The sequence below is a fragment of the Rhineura floridana genome, chromosome 1, assembly GCF_030035675.1.
Source record: "Rhineura floridana isolate rRhiFlo1 chromosome 1, rRhiFlo1.hap2, whole genome shotgun sequence".
NCBI classification, from domain to species: Eukaryota; Metazoa; Chordata; class Lepidosauria; order Squamata; family Rhineuridae; genus Rhineura; species Rhineura floridana.
The window spans coordinates 146,233,314-146,257,332 of NC_084480.1; the positions used below are offsets into that span (position 1 = coordinate 146,233,314).

Consider the following 24,019-nt stretch of genomic DNA (forward strand, 5'->3'; position numbering starts at 1 on the left):
TCTCCCATCCATCAAAACTGCAGACTTGGCATCAAGCGGATCAGTTTCCTTTCTTTTTCCTTGTCCAGGATACAGTCCAAACGAGAGTTCTGGTGAAGTCAAAAGCTTTCTTACTACTTTATGGTGTTTTAACCAATGCCCCCCAAAAGGTATTATGCTGCTGCTAATTTCTATTATGCAAATGTTATTGTGCACACTGCTTAGAGAGTTTTATGATTAAATAGTTTATCAATCTAAATAAATAACTAAATACTGCTGCTGTTCACATTTATTATTGTAAATTTGGAAAGCGAGAAAAGGAAGCCAGTTTCAAATTGTTCTTTCCTTTTTTGGCCTTCACAGCTACAGTTGTGAAATTCAGAGAAACAACCTGTTTTGAAGAGCTCCCTGTGTTGGCTGACTGCAAGAACAAGAGCCTGGGGGAATGGGGTTGTGTTTTGTATGTAAATGATGAGGAACACCCAGTTGTGACCTAAAACAGCTATTCATCAGCGAGAGCAAGCCCCATGACAGAAATATGGATGCAGGGACCAAGGCAGACCCTGATGGCTCTGCCCCCACAACTACCTTGGCAACATTGTACCAAGTGTTAATAATGTCATCCACAATATCAAGGGTTCATTCACTTGTTCATCTTCTAATGCAATTTATCTCATTGTCCAACAATGCCCTTCAGCATTCTACAGAGTACAGACAGGTCAGTCTCTACACAAAAAGTATGACCTCAGTAAATGGCAATATCCATAAACCAGTGGAAAGCATTTCAGCCTTCCAGGACACTCTGCAACTGACCTTCAGGTGGCCATTCTGAAGGAACTTTGAAGGAAGAATACACCATGAAACAACTGAATTACTATTCATCAAGCCGTTCAGTGCCATCACTTGTAGGTTAAATTGAGATAAAGGATTTTTATCACACTACATGAATTAGCTTACCAGTACCAGGATAACTCTGCTATCTATGACTGCTTCTTGCAAATGGTTCCCTACCCCATTACAGATGTTAATACAATCATCTCAGCAATGCTGAGTAAATTATCCCCAATCTGCTACAGTAAAAGGTATGGCTACTTCACACACATTTAAGTTCTAATTATTACTGTCATTTTTGCATCTCAATACACCATTCAGTTCCCACGTTACCACCTTCTCCTTTATATGCCTGCCAACTAAGATTTCTCTTCATGCATCTGCCAAAGTGGGCGTGAGTTCATGAAAGCTGAGGCCGCTAGGCTTGAAGGTGTTATAAGACTTTTTGTTTTTCTAGTGGTTAAGTGAGTGATCTATCTCTTCCAAAGCCAAAACAAATTCAGGGAGGAAGATGTGGACAAAAATACAAATATGGTTGTGAGGTAAATGAACAGCCAGGGAGGACTCAGGTTTAAGATTACTTTTATTCTCAGGTTTTTGTATTGATGAGAATATTTTTTTTTCTTTTGTAAAAAAGAAGTCTGTGCTGTAAGATGGAGAATTAACAGATAGCCGTAAGTATAGTCCCCATGCCACTTACTGAACAAACATTCTCATGTTATACCAAACACCCCTTTTCTTGGCTTTCCAGGAGTGAATCAAAAAGGCGGATCAAAGAGAAGTGAACCTTTTGAGGAATTAAAAACAGCGTACATTTTCTTTGGCAGCACTGTGATGTATATGCAGGAAACAGCTTTTCCCATCACGGATGCTATGAATAGAAAAAGCGACTGATTCCACAGGCAATTCTCCAGCAGTTTTTAGAGGAATGGCTTGACTGATTCTTGCGCTTCACAGAGCAAAACCTTACCCTCTTCCCAGAAAAACCAGCAGAGGTCTTCCACTGATACTACCACAACAGGATCCCTTCGAGACACTCTGACAGCCAAAGGCTCTCTGGCTACAATATCAGTACTGAAATGTTCGGAATAGCAAAAAATGGATTTTCAATTGTATTTGCTCTTAAAAGTTCTCAGACAACTGTTGTCTGCAACAACTGTTTACTGTCAGCCCCTGCATATTCTGAAGTATTCCGAATTTCAGAGAATTCTGAAAAAGAGATGAGGACCAAACTCCATCAGTATTCAGGCTGACAGCAGGAGAGAGTCAAACTCCAATTGCTGGTAAAGATCTACACTTTACCTGGTGCCAAAAACGTTTTATTTTGGCCTTGAGAGGGAAAACTCAAGGTAAGCTATGTTCCTCCTTACATAAACCAGAGCTACCTGGAAAGACGCATCCAGAATCGAAGTACAGTTGACAACTTACCTCAATTAGCAATTCAGTGGTGCTGAAACCTGTAACCACTACTGGTTAAGAACTGCTATTTTGGCACTGCCCCACAAAATGGCCAAATTTTATGCAAACCTACTTAAGGAAAACATAAACAATATGCTTCTGAAGCCCAAATTATTTTACTAAGTGATGTCACGCTGAAATCTTCTTGTGAATTTCTTCTCAGCCATCAGGAACATATGCTAAGAAGCTAATTAATATCTGGGAATATATTTAAATTTACACTAGACCTGAAATTGCCCATTAGACCCAACAAACAGGGAACTGCAGTTAATCTCACAGCTAAACTTCTTGTATACAGAGTTATCAGCTGGAGTGACTTAGAAAGAGGTGGGGAAACATCTTTTAACATACACCTATAAAAATTAGCCACTGGGATTTAAAAGTTCATTCGTTACGACACATTTGTTGATTAATTTCTCAGCTTTTCAACCTCTTTCTAAATGAGGTATATTAAGCTAAACATAAAATCCAATGGGTGTTTAGACTTTCCTGTGGAAATCTGTCTCAACATCACAAGTTAAAATTCACCTATTTTTTTTTTAATGTGATGTTACTCATAACAGTGGATGTTACAGATTGCTGGCTGCTTTTTCCCAACAAGAGAAAAACATTGAGGCCTGAGCAGTATGGTTGTCTCTGCCCTATAATTGTTCCCAAACCATTCCAGTAACATTGAAAGCTTCCATCCACTTAAGGTAGATTGTGCTGCAGGTGGGAGTCACAATTATATTTGCCCAATCTAGCAAACTACACTACTCAGATGTTTAAATTGGACCCTGACTAATTTATTATTTTCAAAAGAAACATCATGTTCTGCAGAACACTGTACCAATTACTATCCCAAGCATGATGGAAATTATTATTTAAAAAAATTATTAAAAATGTGATCTATAGTCAAGAAAAAAAAATTTGGAACCAAGACGGTAAACTCTGTTGCAACAGGAGTTGCATTTACCTGCTAGTATTCAAGTGCTGAATTTTAATACACTGAAGCTAAACAGGGTCCAACAAGAAAGCCTAATCCTTGTGGCATGTTATCACCAATAGCTGAATTGCCTCTCTAGCCTCCCAGGTCTTACTATGCTTAACTCCTCTGTGGCTGGAGTACTGAGGGGTGTCTGTTTTCATGCTGCCCCTTGTCAATTTTTTTTAGCATGGCTTAGGGATGAATAATTCATGGCTTACTTCACTGCCATCCACTGTATGGATACGCCAAAAATTACTTTTAACTCAAGAGGTCTTTCCTCTTTACCACATTGTCCTGTTATACTCACAAGATGGAGCAACCTCAAATCAACGGTTGTTTCTTTCAAGTACCAGTTCATCTGCTGCATGGAGGGCAAAGGCCTTCCCAGAAGAATCTGCGCTAGTGCTTGTTTAGCTGGTTTTTACCATGAAAATGCAGTGAAACTGAAGAGTGTATGTGTGTGTGTATATATATATACATAAATTATGGTATGTATTTGCGTGAGGCAGATGTTTAAACAATGAAGATACACACATGCATTATTTTGACACCAGAACCCAGCAGCTGATCTAGCACAATCTCCATGCTGACCTTTGTACCCAGTGTCAAATTAATTCTAAACTGCTTATATAATTAAAGACTTACAAAAATAAAGATTAACAATGAAAAAAAACCACTCACACAAGTTACCAAACAGCAGTGAACCGCAGCAGTGATCCTCTTTCACATTTGACAGATTTGGAAATGAAGTGCCCGACACTGCTGTCATTAACTACAGTTGTGGCTTTTAAACTGCACACTGAACATAATCCCTGAGAAGTTTTTCAACCTACTCTGTTGGCAAGCAGCTCTTCGCTAGAGAAAGATCCTGAGGCTGAGGGCTGAGAGATGAATCCTTTAGTCCACCATTCATCTGCAACTTAATATATTATTTTAAAAAACCATTTCAGTTTTGGGGTTAAGTTACATATTTGGTCCCTGGGAAAGCATCCTTCAGAAGAGGTATTTTCCAGTTTTGATTTTACGTCCTTTTTCACTGCACATTACAGCTACAGAATGATTAATTTCTTCCTATGGGGAAAACTAAGGAAAGAACAAAAGGATGTTTACATACACAGCAAATCACAAACATTCCACATAACTAGCATTGTCATAAGCAGAGCCCTGCCTAACTTCTCACTGAACTATTTTCAAAGAAATTAGCAAGCCCATGCATCAGACAGGCTGGTCTTAGTGCATGTCCCTCTGAAAAATTTGGGAGATAATCAGGAAGACTTAGGTAACATCCCTGCTATAGTTCCTGTATGAGAGTGTTAAGAACATGTATGAAGGGGGTAAGCTAATTCAAAACACACACACTCTCTCTCACTCAGTCTCAAAAAAAGCTTTTTTAGTATTCTCAAGCTAAGGCTCCTTGCTGGCAATGGCAATTGCAATTGAACCTGGAGGTGATTGACCATCTCTAGTTTTAAAATCAGCCCTATAATCTCCACACGCTCTTCTCCATTTGTGGCCGGACAACAGTCTGGAGTGCAACTCACTTGCACCTAGCAGAGAGCAATATATTCTCTGCAAGGTCTGCAGCTACCATGTTCATTGTTAACTGGTGCCAGGGCTAGTTTCTGCTGCTCCCCATACTATCTTGGTGACTAGGATTTCCTGGATTTCCGCATAGCTCAACAATCTCATCAGAACGAGTGTTTACTGCTCCTAATTCAAACAAGCTCCTAACAAAACTGATAAAAGACCCAAGGAGTCTAAAGATGTTCTAAGCAAAGCAGCAAAAAGAGCAGAGAGGTCAACATTTCCTTCCCTAATCCAACCCATGAGAAGAAGAGGGAAGGCTAAGGAAGAACATTTGTTGTTTATAAAGTAACTGGCCTGCCTTTCCCAACGAGTATTGTTCTGTCCCCAAAGAAGGCTCAAAGAACTTTAAGAGCTTATAATCAATATCCAGCTGATCCCTGCTTCAGACCTTATTAGCCAGATTTTGTGGTGTTGTAACTCTGCCATGCTAGGATTTACTCAACTCCCTCCTGCCTGCCACCACTACCCAGCACACTGAAGAGAGCAAACAGATGGAGTCAGACTTCAAATGTGCCTCCCAGAAAACCAAAATGTGCACAGGAAGAAATTGTCCTCTTAAGATTAAACTAAAGGGAATAAATATGAGCATATTTTTATGGGGAAAGAGTGTACACACAGTTGAAGATACTTGAATAGGAAGCATATCGTTCATGGCAAACTAAAGCTCACAAACTGGGATACAGATCAGTCCCTCCTGCTGCTGACCAGATTGATGAGTGAATGGGAAAAGGGAGGATGTGCATCCCATGTATGGGTCTGTCTCCATTCATGTATGTGCCCTGTGGCTGGTCAGCATGCACGTATTCCCTGGTGTCTATGTGATGTGTGCATGGTGTCTGCATTCACATGCCAGCTGTGGAGTGGTCATGCCCACTGCTGGCATATAGCCCTGGTGGGGTTAGAATGTGGCTATGGGGCCCTCAAAAAAGATTAGCTACCCCTATTGTAAGGTAATATGATCAGGAACGTTTCCTGACACCAAAAACATCTCTCAGTTCAAGTATCTTAGCGCAAGCGCTACTGACTCCCTGCCGAAGCTCTGCTAAATTACACCAAAAGGTCCTATCTAGTCCTGCAGTTCATCACAGGCAATTAAGAGATGGAAATTTCAGATGAAAAGCTAAGCACTCCCTTCCGTTCTTCTATGCAAATTAGCTCCCGAACCTGAAGGTGCATGGCTAGGCAGATGGCATTTTAGGGACTCTGTTGCATGAGGGTGCAGTTTAATGCGAAGTGTACAGCAAAGTGTAAACTTATCTTAGCAGACCCTAGGTAATATATTAACTCAGGGTTGTAAACTGAACACCTGTGGTAAGTTTGCCTCCAGGTGATTAGGAAGTTTTGTAAGCAGGAAAGGAGTCTGGGTTTTTCCCTAGGCATTCTACACAGAGATGGTAATTTTTGTGAATTTATTTGCAAGACTACATTAATTGGCTGAGCTGTACTTGCATGAGATCAACCCTAGTTGCTTTGGTTCAGGCCAAAGGCAGCCAGAAAGACAGTGCTGTGCCTAAGGCTAGGAAGACTTTAAGAAATGAACTCTGCACTGTGACCTTGTCACCCTCTTTCCTCTCTTCCAGGAAATCAGTAAAACTGTTTCTGTTTCAGAGAACTTCGGGGGGGGATGCATTTTATAGGGTTATTTTTCTTCTTAACTGCTGCATGTTATTAGTGTGTTGGTTTTAAACTTGGATTTAGTTGATTATGTTTGTATGATTTTATGCACTGTAAGCCGCCTCTTTAAAAGCAGAAGGGCAGGGTATAAGCATTATTTTATCAGTTTTATGGATGAACACCACAAGATCCATCAGTATGTGCTAGTACATGCTTAGAGTAAAGGCAGTTATTCTTTAACAAGCAATTTTTTAGCACAGCATTCTGGATTTGCTGTGTTTCAGTGATGTGATGTTAAATATTAGTAAGATTTTTCTCTCCAAACTACCTGCCACCTCCACCCCTCAACTAAACTAGGATATAAATGTAACATTTAAATTATTCTCTAGGACAAAAGATACTCACTTCTGTCTGCAGTTAACAAATGTTCCTAATCCCCAAGGCTGACAGAACCCAGATCTATGCCAGGTTAACAAAACTAGCAACTAAACTAGTCAGATAAGAATCTGCATACAAGCAGAAAAAGACAAGCTGAGTAGACATAGTTGATATTTTTGTTTTCCTTTCATGTGAGCAATTTCATTAAACAGTAATGAATTTTGTCCATCACATTCAATTTGTTCTGATGTTACCACTTCAAAAGCAAGTGCCTGATGTTCAGATAATACTTAGCAATTATTATATGTAGGATTGTAAAGTTTAATCTTTTCAACTGGTAGCTTAATCAACTAATTTTTACTTGGTAGGCCGACATGGGGCAAATTTTAAATGGATGGGGCTGCATATTAAGGACACACATGTATACATGAAAACTATTTTGGTTCTGGTGTTGCTGAAATATGGAACAATGTCCTTTCATTTCCACACTGAATAGCTTTTGCCTCTTAAATTCTAATTCTTTTTACTTCTCAAAAAGCACCTAGTGACATTTCAGTATTATACAAATTAATGTACTAGATTAAAGACAAGCCGTGCCCACAAGTTTATAGTTTAAAATTTTTGTACAGTACCTTTGTACACATTATTACATTGATTAACTGGTCATCTAATCATTAGAAAGCAGACAATTAAAAAAATTAAAATGCTTGTGTCTGTTAGACAATGGTGTGGTGTTGAATGCTGTTTTGGTTTTCTCTATACTTTGAAATAAAAAGCAGAAAAAATGAATCAAATTGTTCCCCAAATTGAAACCTTTTGTGGAATGAAATGCCTATGCATCTCTCCCTGTTTCCTCAATCAGTACTATATTTATTATAAGCAATGCACCCTTAATATATCAAAACAAAGGACAAAAGAAAGAATTATCTTAGGAAAAATAATTTAGGAGCGGATATTTTTTCTACTGGTATGTAAAGAGTTACCATAAGATTTATTGTTTTCCCTAAATGTAGAATTTGCCAAGGAATAAATGTTAAGACCACCCAAAGGTATTCCTCAAGGAAATATCAGGAGCTTATGAGCAAAACCAAACAAAATACAATTTACTAGGGAGAAAATGTGACTGAAAAGTACTGTTTAGTGTTAACACTGGCAACATGAAAAGTTCTACCAGCAGTTCTATCTATCTGCAATAGTTCATTCACACATGCTCATTCACACATGCAAATCAACAGGTGATCTCTCTCTGCTATATGTAAACTTGCCCTGATTCACAGTGAAATCCTTACACCAGCTTTCCTATTGCTCTCATCACACCCAAGAGATTAGCAGAGAAACTAAGGACTGAGGAAGGGAGTGGGCAGTGTATTTTCACTGGAAAAGGTTAGGTCTCTTGCCTGCAGGGGCCTTGCCCAGGGAAACTTGAACCACATTCACACCATACATTTATTAGACTCTTATTCCACTTTAAACAGTCATGTCTTCCCCTAAAGAATCCTAGGAACTGTAGTGTGGTAAAAATGCCACGAGCTGTTAGGAGACCCCTCTTCCCCTCACAGAGCTACAGTTCTCAGAGTTCCCTGGGAAGAGGCACTGATGGTTAAACCACTCTGCCCAGTATAGCTCTATGAGGGGAACAGGGGTCTGCCAGCAACTCTCAGCACCCTTCACAAACTACACTTCCAAGGATTCTTTGCGGGGAGCCATGACTGTTTAAAGTGGAATAAATGTATGTTGTGAATGTGGCCCTGGAGCAGGCCCTGAGGAACACAGTGACAAAGTCAAAACTTACCAGAGTTACCAACAGTTCCTTTTCAGATCAGGTACATCTGAACAGTGACCACACTAAGAACAATCTTACATTCACCAATGGCCAAACAAGTGCACAATACAAATCCACAGAGTTCTCAATCCCAGTGTATCACCATCAGTCAATAACGCTCTTGTTAATGTACTTATGAAGCAATTAAAACCCTCCAGAGTTTTCAAACTATACTGTATACAAGTTCAAGAGTAGCGCAGGATGAGGACGCTTTGCTGCACTTCTTGCTCCAATAAGTGATTGCAGAGACTTCTTAAAAACACACAGCTCCAACCCCAACTGATGGTAAGGATCAATTCAGGCAGGCTGCAGATTTGTGTCCAGCCCAACGTCCAGCCTTTCAGCACACCTGCTCCCATTAATCTGTATGTTAGAAGAAGACAGAACATAAGTCTCAAGGTTCATTACATTGATGATCCCAAATAAACATTCTCTGGCCTTCCTAATAGAAAACCAAGATCACCTCTAAAGAAAATTAAGGAGAATTAGGCAATTAGTGGGGACAGTGTAGATGTGCTCATGTCCTAACTGATGGGCTTCTCATAGGCATCTGCTTGGCCTATGAGAAGAGAATGCTGGACTAAGTAGACCTTCGGTCTGATCCAGCCAGACTCTTCTGAGGCGGCATGTGCATGCTTGCTTGGCCTGAGAAAACACCTTGCCGAAGCAGACCATCCATTCCCCGCAGCATTTGGCTTCCAACAGTGACCAGCCAGAATACCTTTGGGATGTTCACATGCAGAGCATGATAGTGATGGCCATTCATAAGAACAAAAAAAGACCCTACTGGATCAGGCCAATGGCCCATCTAGTTCAACATCCTGTTCTCACGGTGATGAACCACATACCTGTAGGAAAAACACAAATAGGACCTGAGTAAAACAGTTCCTGCAGTTTCCAGGAAGTGTTAGTACTTTCTTCATCTGCCCTGAATCTTCGAAAATTAAGCTTAATTGGATGGTCCTGAGCTCTAGTGTTATGAGAGATGAATCTTTTTTTCTCTATACTATGCAAGAATTATCCTGCCTCTGTACGTGTCTATCATAATCTACTACATATTTTGGAAAGTTGTCAGTCTATTCACTATGCATTTGGACGCCTCTTAAGATGTGGTAACCAAATTTTGCATGGTGGTTCCTGAGATCAAGGAGGTTTTGTCTATGTTCTGGTCACCATTTTGAATAAAGATGGTGGACTGAACCTTTCAAAACTACACTTTTTTGTTTTACTTTTTAGAATTCCTGAACAAAGCCGGGTATGCCAGTGGTGAATGTATCTAGCAGGGGTATCCACCATGAATCTCAGTAAAGGTTGTGTGAAGAATAACAGGAGGAAGTTTTGACTAATTGTATTAAAACCTAAATATGCATAAAGTCAGTCCTAAATGTATCAATAATAGTCAACCACTGAGTTGTGATATTCTTTTTTTTTAATTCACTGATAATTTTAGGGATTGGTGCCTCCAAAACATAAGACATTAGAAGGAACTTAGTTGTTACTGACAGCTAGAAGTGAATGTAAGTCACCTGTAAGTCATTGCTCTGTGTTAGGTTACTAACAAATTTATGAATTTAATTATTAATTTGGAGGGTATTAGGAAACAGTTTGTTCAGAATTGCAACTTTCTTAATCTAAAGTCTAAAGCGGAAGCTCTCATGCCATTCCAGGCACGGTGCAAAAAGGAGCCAGGTGTCAGTGAATTACTCCTTAGCAGTTCTTTTTCTCCCCTGGTCACTGTTTGCCCAGAACATGAATTGCAAGCAGATTTCAAAGCACAGACATAAAATCACAATAAACTGAAGCACTCTATTTTCATACAATGCTTTTAAGATGTACATTCTGCAAAATAAATAAATAAAATAAGGAAGTCTTGTGCAATGCTGGCCCGCTACTTCAGTTTAGCTTCCTTGTAATGTTCTAGCATAAAACAATACTAGCACCGCAAATATTTCCATTCACAAAAGGAAACACTATACCTTTATTTCCCAAACTGTGATGTCCAGGCCCCACTAGTAATCAGAAACGTCTCTGGGCTGTGCATCTCCAAAAATGCTTAGCAAGGGCTTGTTTGATTAAGGGGTGTTTGGTGTGTCCTTATATAGGGGTAAAGGCAGGTGTCTTCCAGATGTTACTTGGAACAAGGGCTGATCACTGTCGGCGTAGGGGGGTAAACCAGAGCCACATTCACTCGCTCGTTACCATTCTTTGGACAGATGATTTCAGTCACTCCCTCTGGCCTAGGCTGACTCAGCAATTCTCCTGCAAGAAAGAGGACAGAGGACGTTAAGACACAATGGCACATCTTGCTTCAGGCCTAGATTCACAAGACGTGTAAGGGGTTGTACTCCTTCTAAAAGAGCAGGTTTGTAGTCTGGGGGTGCTCCTGGATCCATCTTTGTCACTACAGGTTCAGGTGACCTCAGTGCCTAGGAGTGACTTTTACCAGCTTCAGCTGGTAAGACAGCTGCAGACATTTCTGGACTGGAATAGCCTGAACACTATTGTCCATGCACTGGTAATCTCCAGGCTGGATTATTGTAATGTGCTCTATGTGGGGCTGCCCTTGAGGTTGGTCCAGAAGCTGCAGCTGGTGCAAAATGTGGCTGCGTGATTGCTCACAGGGGCACAGGGTATTCCCAGTATGTTACCCCATTGCTGAAAGAATTGTACTTGCTGCCCATTAGCTACTGGGCAAAGTTCAAGGTTCTAGTCTTGCTGTACAAAGCCCTATGCAGTTAGGGCAGTTTGGGACCAGGATACCTGAAAGATCATCTTACCCCTTATATACCCAGTTGATCACTGCGGTCTGCAGGTGAGGGCCTCCTGCAGATATTATTATATTATTATTGTTACTGTTGTTCATTTATTTATTTATACATATACATACCCCACCTTTCAGCCCAAGGCGGCTTACAGAAGACACAAATATCAAAATTCAATATAAGAATACATCAATAAAACAATAAAGCAATACAATAAAGCAATACGATTTACAAAACACAATTTACAACAGTTAAATAACAATAACCATCACAATCTTATCAGGAGGTCCATTTTGCACAACATAGGAAGTGGATCTTTAGTGTTGTGGCACCAACACTTTGGAATTCCCTCTCCTTAAATATTAGGCAGGCACCATGTCTGTTATATTTTTCTGCACCTATTGAAGACCTTCCTCTTTCAACAAGCCTTTTAAGTAGAGACCTTATCCCAGTCCGTGCTGGAATTGCTTAAGATGTTTTTAAAGTTGTTTTTAAATATATTTTTAAGATGTTTTGTTTTAAAATGTTTTAAACTCTTTTGTTTTTAAGATGTTTTAAAGTCTTTTGGTTTTTTTGTTTGCTACTCTGGGCTCCTTCTGGGAGGAAGGACAGGATATATATATATATATATATATATATATATATATATATGTATATGTATATATGTATATATATATATATGTATATATATGTATATATATATATATGTATATATATGTATATATATATAAATGTGTTTCCAAGAATATTAGGGAAAACACAGCTCAGGAATTCATTACGCATTTGAAGAGCCGTAACAAATTCAAAAATGTCACCCACTACATATTGACAAACTGAATGGCTGAAGATTTATAAGGAGCCCATGACAAAAGCAAACATCTACCATTGTTTTTCCCCTCCAATCACCTAGACCACCAGACAAATAGACTCTAGAGGTTTTTTTATCTAGGTGATGCATATTTAATATGTGCACTCCCAGAGTCTAATGAGGAAAAGTCTGCAGAGAGAAAGAAATTGCAAAAATGATTCAAGAGCAAATGGACCCTAACTCAACAAAGGCTTTGATATATAGGAATAAAAATACAACTGCCATGAACAGAACTGGAAGGAGCTAGACACACATTACTTTTTATTCCTGTTTATATATGTTCCAGTGGAAGGGGATGAAGCCCTCCCAGGATAATCTAGCCCTCTGCAATACCTAGGGATGGGTGGGAGTTTTGCTGAATTCAGATTTAGCACTGGATTTTTCAATGGTCTACACATTCTCCATCTTTGTGGAGTGATCCTGTCAGTGCTGAACAGCAGCTTTTCCCCAACACTAGATTTCCCCCCCTTGAATATACTGTTCTTTTATTGATTTTACTCAGAGCATAGCACAGTAGTATAGGTTTCTCTCTCTCTCTCTCTCTCTCTCTCTGCCACCCCTTCCACTTGAATAATCTCAAGCTCCAAGCAGGAAGAAGCAAGCCAAGTCTTACCCACATGAAGGACTCAGGGATTGCTGAGTATGGAGGGGGCACTGAAAGTTGTTTTTCTCCTTTCCTTTCCAAAATGAAAACAGCCAGTCTCTCTCTGCTTGCTAATGTGAAAACTGACCAGCCTTAGTCCCAGCGGAGGAGGTGGAAATGGTGAAGCCACTTTTGTTTATCAATATCTTCTTTCATTTATTGATATTTCCTTTCAAAATATCAATACTTTGAAAGAAAATATAAATATCAATTTGTTTTTCAAGGGGGAAAAACAAATCAGTAAAAGCAGCAGCTAGCAGACAAAGAATGAACTCAAATCGATACTGCTCAGTGGATCTCATCCCTTGCAATGCCACAATCCTTTTAATGGAAACAATTATTCTTAAAATCTTCTAGGGTACAGAAGTTCATAATTTCTCCTAGGAAATTATTTATTTTCAGCCTAAATCCTTCTATGTTATAGGCTTCTAACCGCTGTATCTTCTTCACACTATTTCTACAGTGCAGTCACAGGCTTAACAAAAGAGGAGGATGCTTGCTCCAAGCAGTTGAATAAATTTCAACCATGTGGGAAGATAACAAGAGGAAAGAAATGAGAGAGGCAGTGGTAACGGGATATATGTAAGGCTAGCAACATGCATGCCATGTTGAGTTGAGTTGGGATGAGAGGTTTCAAAGGCTTGACAGAAAATGTGACTGTGGATGAGGAATCTCTCCCAAGTAGGCCAAGTATCCAGATGCTGACATCTCCCTCCTTTAAATATTTGATACTTCCATGTCTAAATCACTGTATGCTTTCCACTTCGGAACACCACTTTGCCTATGGTGATGCTCTGTTGTGGCTCCAGTGACACCCTGACTTGCAACTCCCTGAGGGGAAGAAGGCTATCCATTGAGAGATCTTATGTTCTTACACGTAAACTATCGAGAGGCAAGAAGAACGCCGCGGCAGTCTGGAGCCGAGGGATGCGCATGGACTACTCACCCCTTTTGCTGTGAGGCCCAGCGGCGGTGGGGAGAGTGGGGGGGCTGAGAGGTGGTCGGAGTGGACCTCCCTCGTCCCATGTTTTTCCAGCGGCTTCTTTGCCGCTTCTCTCCTGCCGCCGTCTCTCGCCTGCCGTTGTGGCTTGCTCCCTGTCGCCCGGCGCCCTTCTGGTGCGGCGTTGTTTGATCGGCCCCGGGTTGCCTCTGGTTTGGACTGGGTTGAGGCTGCGACCCGGGTGGCGGCCCGAGTGGCGGTGCTGTCCTCAGACAGCTTGGGAAGAGATCTCTGGGGAGCGGATTGAGGTGCGACATGACGCTTTTTGCTGGCCGCGACAGTGGCAATACGCCCCCCATCACCCCCACCGGCCCGAGCAGCGGCGGCACTGCTCGCTTTGTTCTTTGGGCGTCCCGGGGAAAATCCCTGGGGCGGTGTTGGGGCGAGAAGCGGCATCTTTCGCTAGCTGCAACATCGGCAGCTCAATTGGCCTATGAGTTTGGAGGTGCGGCGCGACATAGTATCTTCGCGAGCCGCGACATTGGGGACACGCCCTCCATTGTACTAGAGATTCCTTCGGTCGTTCCTGTTGGCCCGAGAGGGGAGGAAAGAAGAGGACGTCGGGACACTCTGGCCGCGACGCTTTGCAGCGACGGAGAAGATCGCCGTGGTGGAGGCCTAAGAATGGGAGGAGACGGAAGGCCCATCATCAACTACAAGTGAACTAACTCCACGTTGTGGGCAGGAGAGACGTGAAATATTTTATTTTTATTTCTATTTTTATTATTTTTTTTATTTACTGTTACTTAGGAATAGGCCTGCCTGTTGGTGAATAGGAGGGAGCTATGTGCAGACCGGAGGGGGATAGTGTGTGTGTGGGGGTGAGCCACAATATTCAAAGGCTAGGCGGCAGATTCTGGAGAGGCGCGGGAAACAGGCCAAGCCGGCATCGGGGAACCAGGGATAGATGCTTAATATCCATCCCTTGTTCCGGGCCTGTTTACCACCAGAAGATAACTGGGGGAAGCAGAACTCCATCCAATCTTCGATTGCTGTTGTGCAACGCCAGGTCTGTGGTACAGAAAAAAAAACTCATCCATGATATGATCATGGATGAGGACGCAGACCTGGTGTGTATTACGGAGACATGTCTGGATGAGGCCTCAGCTCCTATACTTGAGGCCATGTGTCTGGCCGGTTTCCGATATGCACAGCAGCCGAGGATTGGTAGGCGGGGAGTGGGAGTGGCAGTCATCTATCGGGAATCTTCGTGTTTCGCCAGACCCCCTCTCCACGAGACCAAGTTTGTTGATTGCATGTACTGGAGGTTGGGCCCAAAGGGTAGTTTAGGGATTCTACTTGTGTACCGCCCATCCCGCTGCACAGCAGAATCCCTGACTGAGGTGCTCGAGGTGATCTCGGGTGTGCGGTTGCTCTCCCCCAACCTTGTGGTGATGGGGGATTTCAACATACACGCCGAGGCTGTCCTCACAGGAGCCCCTCGGGATTTCATGGAAACCATGACTTCTTGGAATCTGCACCTTAGTAATATAGGGCCTACCCATGTAGCCGGTCATGCTCTCGACCTTGTGTTTGTCTCGGGAGGGGAGGAAAGTGCTCTGAAAATGGGGATGATTTATTCTAACCCCGTGTCATGGTCAGATCACTATCTGGTGAATATAGATCTCTCGATGCCACACGCCCTCCGCAGGGGACAAGGACCTATTAGGATGGTCCGCCCCAGACGCCTGATGGAGCCCAAAGGATTCCTGAATGCGCTGGGGGATATGGAGCTGGCTGAAGGACGCCCGGTCGAATCCCTGGTGATGGAGTGGAATAAGGGGTCACTAGGGCGGTGGACTGGGTGGCTCCGAAACGTCCTCTCCCCCTGAATAGAACTCAGACAGCACCCTGGTATACGCCACGGTTGCGGGGTCTGAGACAGGAGGTGAGACAACTTGAGCGCCGGTGGCGGACATTTCGCACTGAAGACGATCGGACACGGGTTAGAGCAGCAATAGCTGCCTACCAGGTGGCAACAAAGGCAGCAAAGAGAAATTTCTTTGCTGCCTCTATTGCATCGGCAGAGTGCTGTCGCAGGAGATTGTTCCAAGTGGTCCGAAGCCTGGTCGGTCCAGCTGCTCAGGAACCCATGGAACATTCTAAAACCTCCTGTGATAATTTTGCTAAACACTTTGTCGATAAAATTGAGCGCCTGAAGAGCATGCTTCCGCTCGCCGTGGAGACAGGAAGTGGGCCAGAGTCGGCCAGTTGCAATCCGGTCTATTGGGATCGGTTTCAGCCTCTTCTCTCTGAGGAAGTGGACAAGGTGCTCGGTACTGTGAAGCCAACCACTTGTCTGGTTGATCCTTGCCCTTCATGGCTCATTATGAGCTGTAAAGAGAGACTGAGCGAAGGGATCAAGGCGGTGGTGAATGCATCCTTGCAAGAGGGTGCAATGCCATCAGCCCTCAAGGAAGCGGTGATAAAGCCCATCCTAAAAAAACCGTCCTTGGATCCCCAAGAGTTAAACAACTTTTGCCCAGTCTCTAATTTACCATTCTTGGGCAAGGTGATTGAGAGGGTGGTGGCTGCGCAGTTACAGACACACTTGGAGGAAACGGATTATCTAGATCCATTCCAATCGGGTTTCAGGACTGGCCATGGAACGGAAACAGCCTTGGTCGCTCTGGTAGATGATGAGGAGGGCATTGGATAGGGGTGAATACACCTTTCTTGTCCTCCTGGACCTCTCAGCGGCTTTCGATACCGTTGACCACGGTATCCTTTTAAATCGCCTAGAGGGATTAGGAATAGGAGGCACTGTTTTGCAGTGGTTCCGTTCCTATCTCTCGGATAGGCAGCAACGGGTGGCATTGGGAGATGAGGTTTCAGACCCTTGGCCTCTTCATTGTGGAGTGCCACAGGGTTCTATCCTCTCTCCCATGCTATTCAACATCTATGTGAAACCGCTGGGGGCTATCATCAGGAGTTTTGGGCTGCAGTGTCATCAGTATGCAGATGACACTCAGCTCTATCTCTCATTTAAGTCCTCACCGGAGTTGGCTGTGAACACCATGTCCAAGTGCCTGGAATCCGTAAGTGGATGGATGGGAGAGAATAGGCTGAAGCTGAACCCCGATAAGACTGAGGTATTACTTGTGGGAGATAAAAGCAGGTTAGGAATTACTGACCTGATGCTTAATGGGGTGAGTTTACCCCTGAAGGACCAGGTCCGCAGTCTTGGGGTCATCCTTGACTCCCAGCTGTCCATGGAGGCTCAGATTACAGCAGTGAGCCGGGCAGCTTGGTATCAATTACATCTGATACGGAGACTGCGACCCTACCTTCCTGTTCATCTGCTCCCCCAAGTGATACATGCCCTGGTCTCCTCTCGCTTAGACTACTGTGATGCGCTCTACGTGGGGTTACCCTTGAAAACGGTCCGGAAATCACTTCCAGGAAGGGTGACTTTGCTTGTGCCTGCTTTTTGAGACGAGCTCTCGTCTCAGAAGAAGCTTTTTCAGTTTTAAAATCAGTCAGAACGTTCTTTTTGACTGGTAAAGATTTTCTCCCGGGCAGGGAGAAACGTAGAGATTAACCACAAAAGCCTGTTTTTGTTGGGAGGACTGGATTTCATTAATTTATGAGAGAAGGTTCAGCCAGCAAATGCCGGACGGACTTCCAACAAGCTCTAACTGATTAATCGACACGTTTATCTTTTCTTCAAAGAAAAACAGACTTTAACAGGCAAGCATCCTTCTTTCTATTTTTTTTTCACTTGGTTTAAATTGTTGCAGCAAAAAGAGATTTGTCAATGAATCAGCTATAAAGAATTTCTGGGTGAGTTATAACTCTTCTCTTTTATTCACGAAATTAAGGAGGAAAGAAATTGAAAAAGCTTATCTTTGTTTTTATTGCAAAAAGCTGGTCTGGAAGTGCATTCTAAAGATACAAACGGAAGAGGGATTTCTATTTCGAGGAGGGAAAAAAAACAAATAAATTTGATTTATGAACTTTGGAGTATTATATGTCCGGGACTATTTTCTTTTTGGTCTATTTCATTTTGACGAATCTACTTGTTCACGACACCACTAACTGTTTTGAAGCTGGGAACTAAATTTGTTTTGTATTCCTGAACAAATAAGAGATAAGGCAGGCTGTACTGTCTACACTGTGATGTCATCAAGCCTGGAATATTAACCCAATTGTGGCTGAAATAATTTTTGTTTTCGTGGTTTTAAGAATGGCAATCAGGAAAGTGGCTGAGACCATGGAGACAGGGTATACAGGAGATGAAAACTGAATTAGGCAAAATGACGCAGGAGCTTAAAGAAATAGGGGATCTTGTGAGAGAGGAGATTGATGAGATTAGAGATGAGAAAAGAAAAATTAAAGGGAAGATACAAGCCCTGGAGATTGGAAAAAATGTGGAATTGGAAAAAGATCTGGAGTTTATGGATATCAGAAACAAAGTTTACTGTCTGGAATTCAACGTTGTCTCTGAAGAAATTAATGAAGATATTAGAGATAAAGTTATCAATGTCTTGGATAATTTTCTGGACTGGAATGATGTGATGGAGCTTGACACAGAAAAAATCTATGGAATTAACTACAGATATGTGACAATGGAAAAATTCTCAAGAGATGAGCCAGTGCATTTTGTAAAAAAGAAGAACAGAGATATGACTTTACAACAATATTTCAGCAACATATTCAGAATTGATGGCAAGGAAATATTTGTGATAAAGGAAATTCCCATCAGACTCTTATTATATGACTATGGCTATGACAGCAAGATTAATATGGGATACTGATAATGGAAGAATGGATACTGAAATTACTGGACTGAACAGGACTATTGAAGATGGAAGATGGAATTAATATTGATAATGGAAGAATGGCTATTGAAATTATTGGACCTAACAGATTTGAACGAGATGGATTAATTGACATGTTTATTTGGAGAAAAATTGAAAGATATATCTCTCAAGGAATTGAAACCTCTCTTTGACTTTTTGTGGAAAGAATAAAGTAATGTTTATGAGATTTGATGATTAATTAAGATAACTACTGGAGGAAAGTGATTTTATAATATAATTTAAGAGACAGGATTGTTATATATTGTTGACCTATAACTGATCTGCGACAAATCGGAAGTCAACATTTTATTTTATTGTTTAATTATTTTTGTTTTGTTTTGTTTTTTGTCTTTGAAAATTTGAATAAAAATTAATGATAAAAAAAGAAAAGAAAACGGTCTGGAAATTACAACTGGTGCAGAATGCGGCGGCTCGCTTGATTACGCATAGCCGTTGCTGGGATCATATCACCCCAGTGTTATTAGATCTTCATTGGCTACCAGTTGTCTACCGGGCCCAATTCAAGGTGTTGGTGTTGACCTTTAAAACCGTATACGGTTTCGGCCCAGTGTATCTGAAGGAACGCCTCCAGAATCACCGATTGTGCCGCCTGACGAGATCAGCCTCGCAAGACCTTCTCTCGGTCCCACCGGTGAGAACAGCCAGGCTGGTGCGGACCAGAGAGAGGGCTTTTTCTGTTGTGGCCCCCACCCTCTGGAACTCCCTCCCTCTCGATCTCAGACATGCTCCCTCCTTGTCAAGCTTTCGCCGAGCCTTAAAGACCTGGCTCTTCAGGCAGGCCTACAAGATTGGGACAGATTAACTCTATGTTATAATGAACTGAAGGATAGTTTTTAGCTTAAATTTGTTTGTGTGATATATATATATGTATTGTTTTTTAATCTTGTTGTAAGTCGCCTCGAGTGTCCCTAACCCGGACAGATAGGCGACTGAAAAATAAAATTTATTATTATTTTTATTAATACATTCCCAAATCCTTTTGTCCTATCAGTTCTTCTCTGAATCCTCTTTAGTTTCTTTGGGTTATATCTAACACTGCTGTTGAATTCGCACAATAGACTTCCACTTGCACGGAATTTCCCTCTCCTCCCTCCTGCAGCCCTCTCTAAGTCTGCTCCAGTGGGATGGGAGACCCTCCAGAATAGATTCGGGGGGGGGATACAAGGACAGGAGAAAGGGGGAAAACCTGTTCTGCAAACAGAACTCTGCACAGCATTAGATACAACCCTTTGTATTCCTCTTTACATGCCGTAACTGAAATTGGAATATATTTCAGCTAAGAGCCAAACTGAAACAAATAGAGTGGTACAATTATGTTATCTGATTTATACACACTTCAATTCATGTCCCTTTTAAAGACATTTTAAAATATTTTATATAAAATATGCACACATCTTATTAGCCAATGTCAACATCATATTTAGACTTTAAGCGTACATGGCACTTAACAGAATACTGCCAGCAAAGGAAAGACAGATCATGCTCTGCCCCAATCAGCCTACAATCTGAATTTCAATAGTGGGGAGTATAATGAAGGGGGAAGGGAAGAATAATTAACAAAATATGAATTTGGCTTCCATTTCAGCTGGGGATGAGAACTAGGGGTCAGACAGACCAAAGGGAAATACTTTTGGAACTACCAGCCTTAGATTTAACCTCAGTCCTTGTCCCCAACTAAAATGAGTCAAATACATGCACATTTAATTGCATACATTCATTCCTTGTTCCTCCCCAATCCCTTAATTGTATTCTCCACTGCTGAAACGATACTGGCCATTTTAATTTCAATCTTTTTCCTAAAAATTCCAAAAGATGTTTGCCCTTTTAAAAATTTCCATCACAATTGCACACTGTCCAGAGTGACAGAAGAGAGATTTTTCTGGGTGGTTGGAATGCCAATGGGCATAAAATTGCCAACATCATAAATGCCTATGATGTGGCTAAATTTGTGGAATTGCATACAGTTCCCATCATCCCATTTTTATTTTAAAAGTTGTAGCACTGGAAAAGGTACAGAAAAGAGCACTCAAAATGATCGAGGGGGTTGGAGCACCTTTCTTATAACAAAAGAGAAAACAGTTTGGGGCTTTAGAAAAAAAGACAACTGGGGTGTGTGTTTGACACATGAATTGGGTTTACATAATTATAAAAGGCATAGAGAGATTGGTCAGAGATTTTTCTCCCTCTCTAAAAAGAACTCAGTGAGCCCTCTCTAATAAGAACTCAGTGTCCCAATGAAGTTAAACTGTCAGCTGGCTCAGAATGGACAAAAAGCAAGTATTATTTCATACCATCTGTACTTAACATAACTTGACCTCAGTGGTCCATGCACTGGTAACCTCGAGGCTGGATTACTGCAATGTGCTCTATGTGGGGCTGCCCTTTGCCCTGGTTCGGAAATTCCAGCTGTGGCCAGACTGCTGATGGGAGCGCATGGCCAACAACATTTGACACCTCTTTTAAAACATCTGTACTGGTTGCCTATCCACTACCAAGCCAGGTTCACAGTATTATTTTACAGAGCCCTGAACAACTTAGGTCCATGGTATCTTAGGGACTGCCTGAACCCTTATGTCCCAGTTCAATCACTGAGATCATCTGCAGGAGCAACCTTGGCCATCCCCCAACTTGGTGAGGCTCATTTAACACAGACACATAAGCCTTCAGTGTCATCGGCCCAGTTCTCTGGAATGCTCTGCCAACAGCGATTCAGCAGCCACCTTCTGTTTTAACTTTTAAGTACCTGCTGAAAACCTTTCTGTTCTGCCAGGCTAATGCAGGCAATTAAGAAGATGCTTTTTCTGCAACAGTTGACCTTTGTTTTTATTGTATTTTTAAAGTTTTTATTCTATGGTGGTGGTGATCGTTTTTAATGTGTTGTAAACCGCTTTGCTGTTTTTAATGAAATAGCAGTATACAAATATTTTTTATAAATAAATAACATAGAATTTACAGATACAGGATATGGTGATGGCCACTAACTTAGTTGGCTTAAAAGAGAGATATCCACTGAGGATTGAATATCATTAGCTATTTGCCACGAAAGCTGAATTATATTTTCAATGCTCAGAGGCAGGACACATCTGAATATATTTTTGTCACTTGCACACCTGACAACAGCATCATTGTGCAAGTTTTAAAAGGGGAATGTGAATCAGCAATGAATCCAGGGAGAGCCTTGTGAAGAACAGGTATGATCTCTCCCCAGCTCAGCAGTGCCCGATTAATCATAAACCTTAGGAGCATCTTTCCAATCAGTTGCCTCACAGTCTTGTAGCAGTGCTACCTATTTTACACTTTCCCAGTTATGAGGATGTCAGGTTCATCATGTGGAAAATGCCTACAGCACAGAAATTGTCCCACTGTGAAAGGGTCCAGTTAAAAATTTAAGGGGAGAACTGCAACAATACCCCATATTTCAGATAAACTGGGAATGGCCACTTTCTAGCATCATTAAAAATTGAAGCTCTGAGATACAGTTATCCCAAGGTGGCAGCTCTCTCTTGCTTTACACAATACAGGACACAGACTGCTTGCTTGCTTGCTTGCTCACAGCAAGCCGAAAACTTCAAGTGCTACCCTAGGATGCAATTGCACAGTCAAAGTCTGAATCTGACATTAGCAGTTTGGACATTTGTTGTACATACATCTATTCCAAAGCAGCAGTAGTAGTAAAACAATAATTACTCAACCAATCTCTTAAGGATTAACAGGTGGCGTTTTACAACACTAGAAACTCATAACAGCCTTAGCAGATCAGACCAGTTGCAGATGTAACAAAGATCAGCACTAGAGCTGGTGGTGGTGGATCATAATAAAATAAGGGAGCCCGTTCTGTTTATGTAGAGCACCAGCCAGGATTAATGGGTCTCATCATGCTCTAAAATGCACCTACTTATATCATTTAGCTGCACACTTACAGGGAAGGATCAGGGAGGGCAAGACAAGAAGATGGCTTTCAGGGATTCCCACGTGAAAACTATACTTCAAAGGTATGTGTGTTCATATTACTCAAACATGCAAGAATATTAGATTAGAATATTTGTTATGCCACACTGAATCAGACTTCTGATTTACACAGACCCCAGAAATGTTTTTCTTGTCAGAATTTTAATTTTTGCAACATTTTTAATTTTAATTTAATTTTTGCAGCATAGAATATTCATAACCCTGCCTACCTTATAGGTTTAATATAGCCTACATCTATTTTTGTCAATGGTGTTACATGTAGTATATGGTGTGCAAAGGGAGTGGGCACAGGTTCTTCCCTGCACAACTTTCTCCCACTATCATGAATTATTACAAGCTCTGTGTTTCTTTTCATTGGAATTCTGAAAAGTGCACTTGGTGCCTTGGCCACAGTTTGCTTATTTGTTTGATTTTTGTAACGCTCTTCCTCTCAACTGGGAGTCCAGAGTGGTGTACATTATGTCGATGATTTAAATATTGATATGTTCTGGTCATGGTTGCTGCATGCGGTTTAAGAACTACAGCAGCACTGGAGGTGTCTAGGATGATCAAATGAGTTGTATTAAACTGATTCCTACTCAGGGTAGACCCACTGAAATTAATGAACCTGTTAGTCATGTTTATTAACTTCAATGGGTCTACTCTGAGAAGGACTAGGACTGCGTACCGCCCAGTGATTATACTTCTGAATAGCTTGCTGCACCCTTATTTGTTTATCTGAGGGCCTTACCCCAATTACAATATCTCGTCTATCACATGCCCAAGTAATCAGTGCCAAGCATTATATAACCTCAGTTTAAAAGGGGAAAAAACATAATCTTCCTGTGCTGCCTCAGTGGAGTACATGAGGAATTAGCCATGCTTTGCAGATCAAAGTCAAGAAAGGTCACATTGCCAGAGTGGTGCCTCTTCCTCTCAAAGCATTAAGAAAAAGGGAGAGGGGAGAAGGTGGTACTCAAAACCTTCTAGCTTTCCTCACTGGCCAGACCTCTTCCAATCATTCTGTTTGGATAGTACATTCTTTCTGGGGCATGTTGCACACAATAGAAAGCCCTCCCCCTTGCTGCAAGCTGTTTATTTATTTATTTATTATACTTGTATACCGCGCCATAGCCGAAGTTCTCTGGGCGGTTTACAGTAACTAAAAACAAATACAATTTAAAATACGTCTTTTAAAAAACAATTTAAAACACAATTTAAAAATTTAAAACAATATAAAACACATGCTAAAATGTCTGGGAGAAGAGGAAAGTCTTGACCTGGCACCAAAAAGATAACAGTGTTGGCGCCAGGCACACCTCATCAGGGAGATCATTCC

The 24,019-nt window shown here is 41.6% G+C and overlaps 1 protein-coding gene across 2 annotated transcripts in view; it reads right to left on the minus strand.

Moving 5' to 3' along the window:
- Positions 1 to 1,370: 1,370 nt before the first annotated feature.
- MFHAS1 (multifunctional ROCO family signaling regulator 1) overlaps positions 1,371 to 24,019 on the minus strand; it is a 53,432-nt gene continuing 30,783 nt past the window's right edge. Inside the window, exons 2-4 of one of the 2 annotated variants that reach the window (XM_061635430.1) lie at positions 10,613 to 10,895; positions 8,607 to 8,999; positions 1,371 to 4,318 (exon numbers count right to left, since the gene is read on the minus strand). In XM_061635430.1, coding sequence (XP_061491414.1) covers positions 10,765 to 10,895 — 131 coding nt within the window. In that variant the 3' untranslated portion in view covers positions 1,371 to 4,318; positions 8,607 to 8,999; positions 10,613 to 10,764. Of the gene's footprint in view, positions 4,319 to 7,394; positions 9,000 to 10,612; positions 10,896 to 24,019 lie in introns of those variants that run through there. The other variant, XM_061635421.1, reaches the window with a different exon arrangement.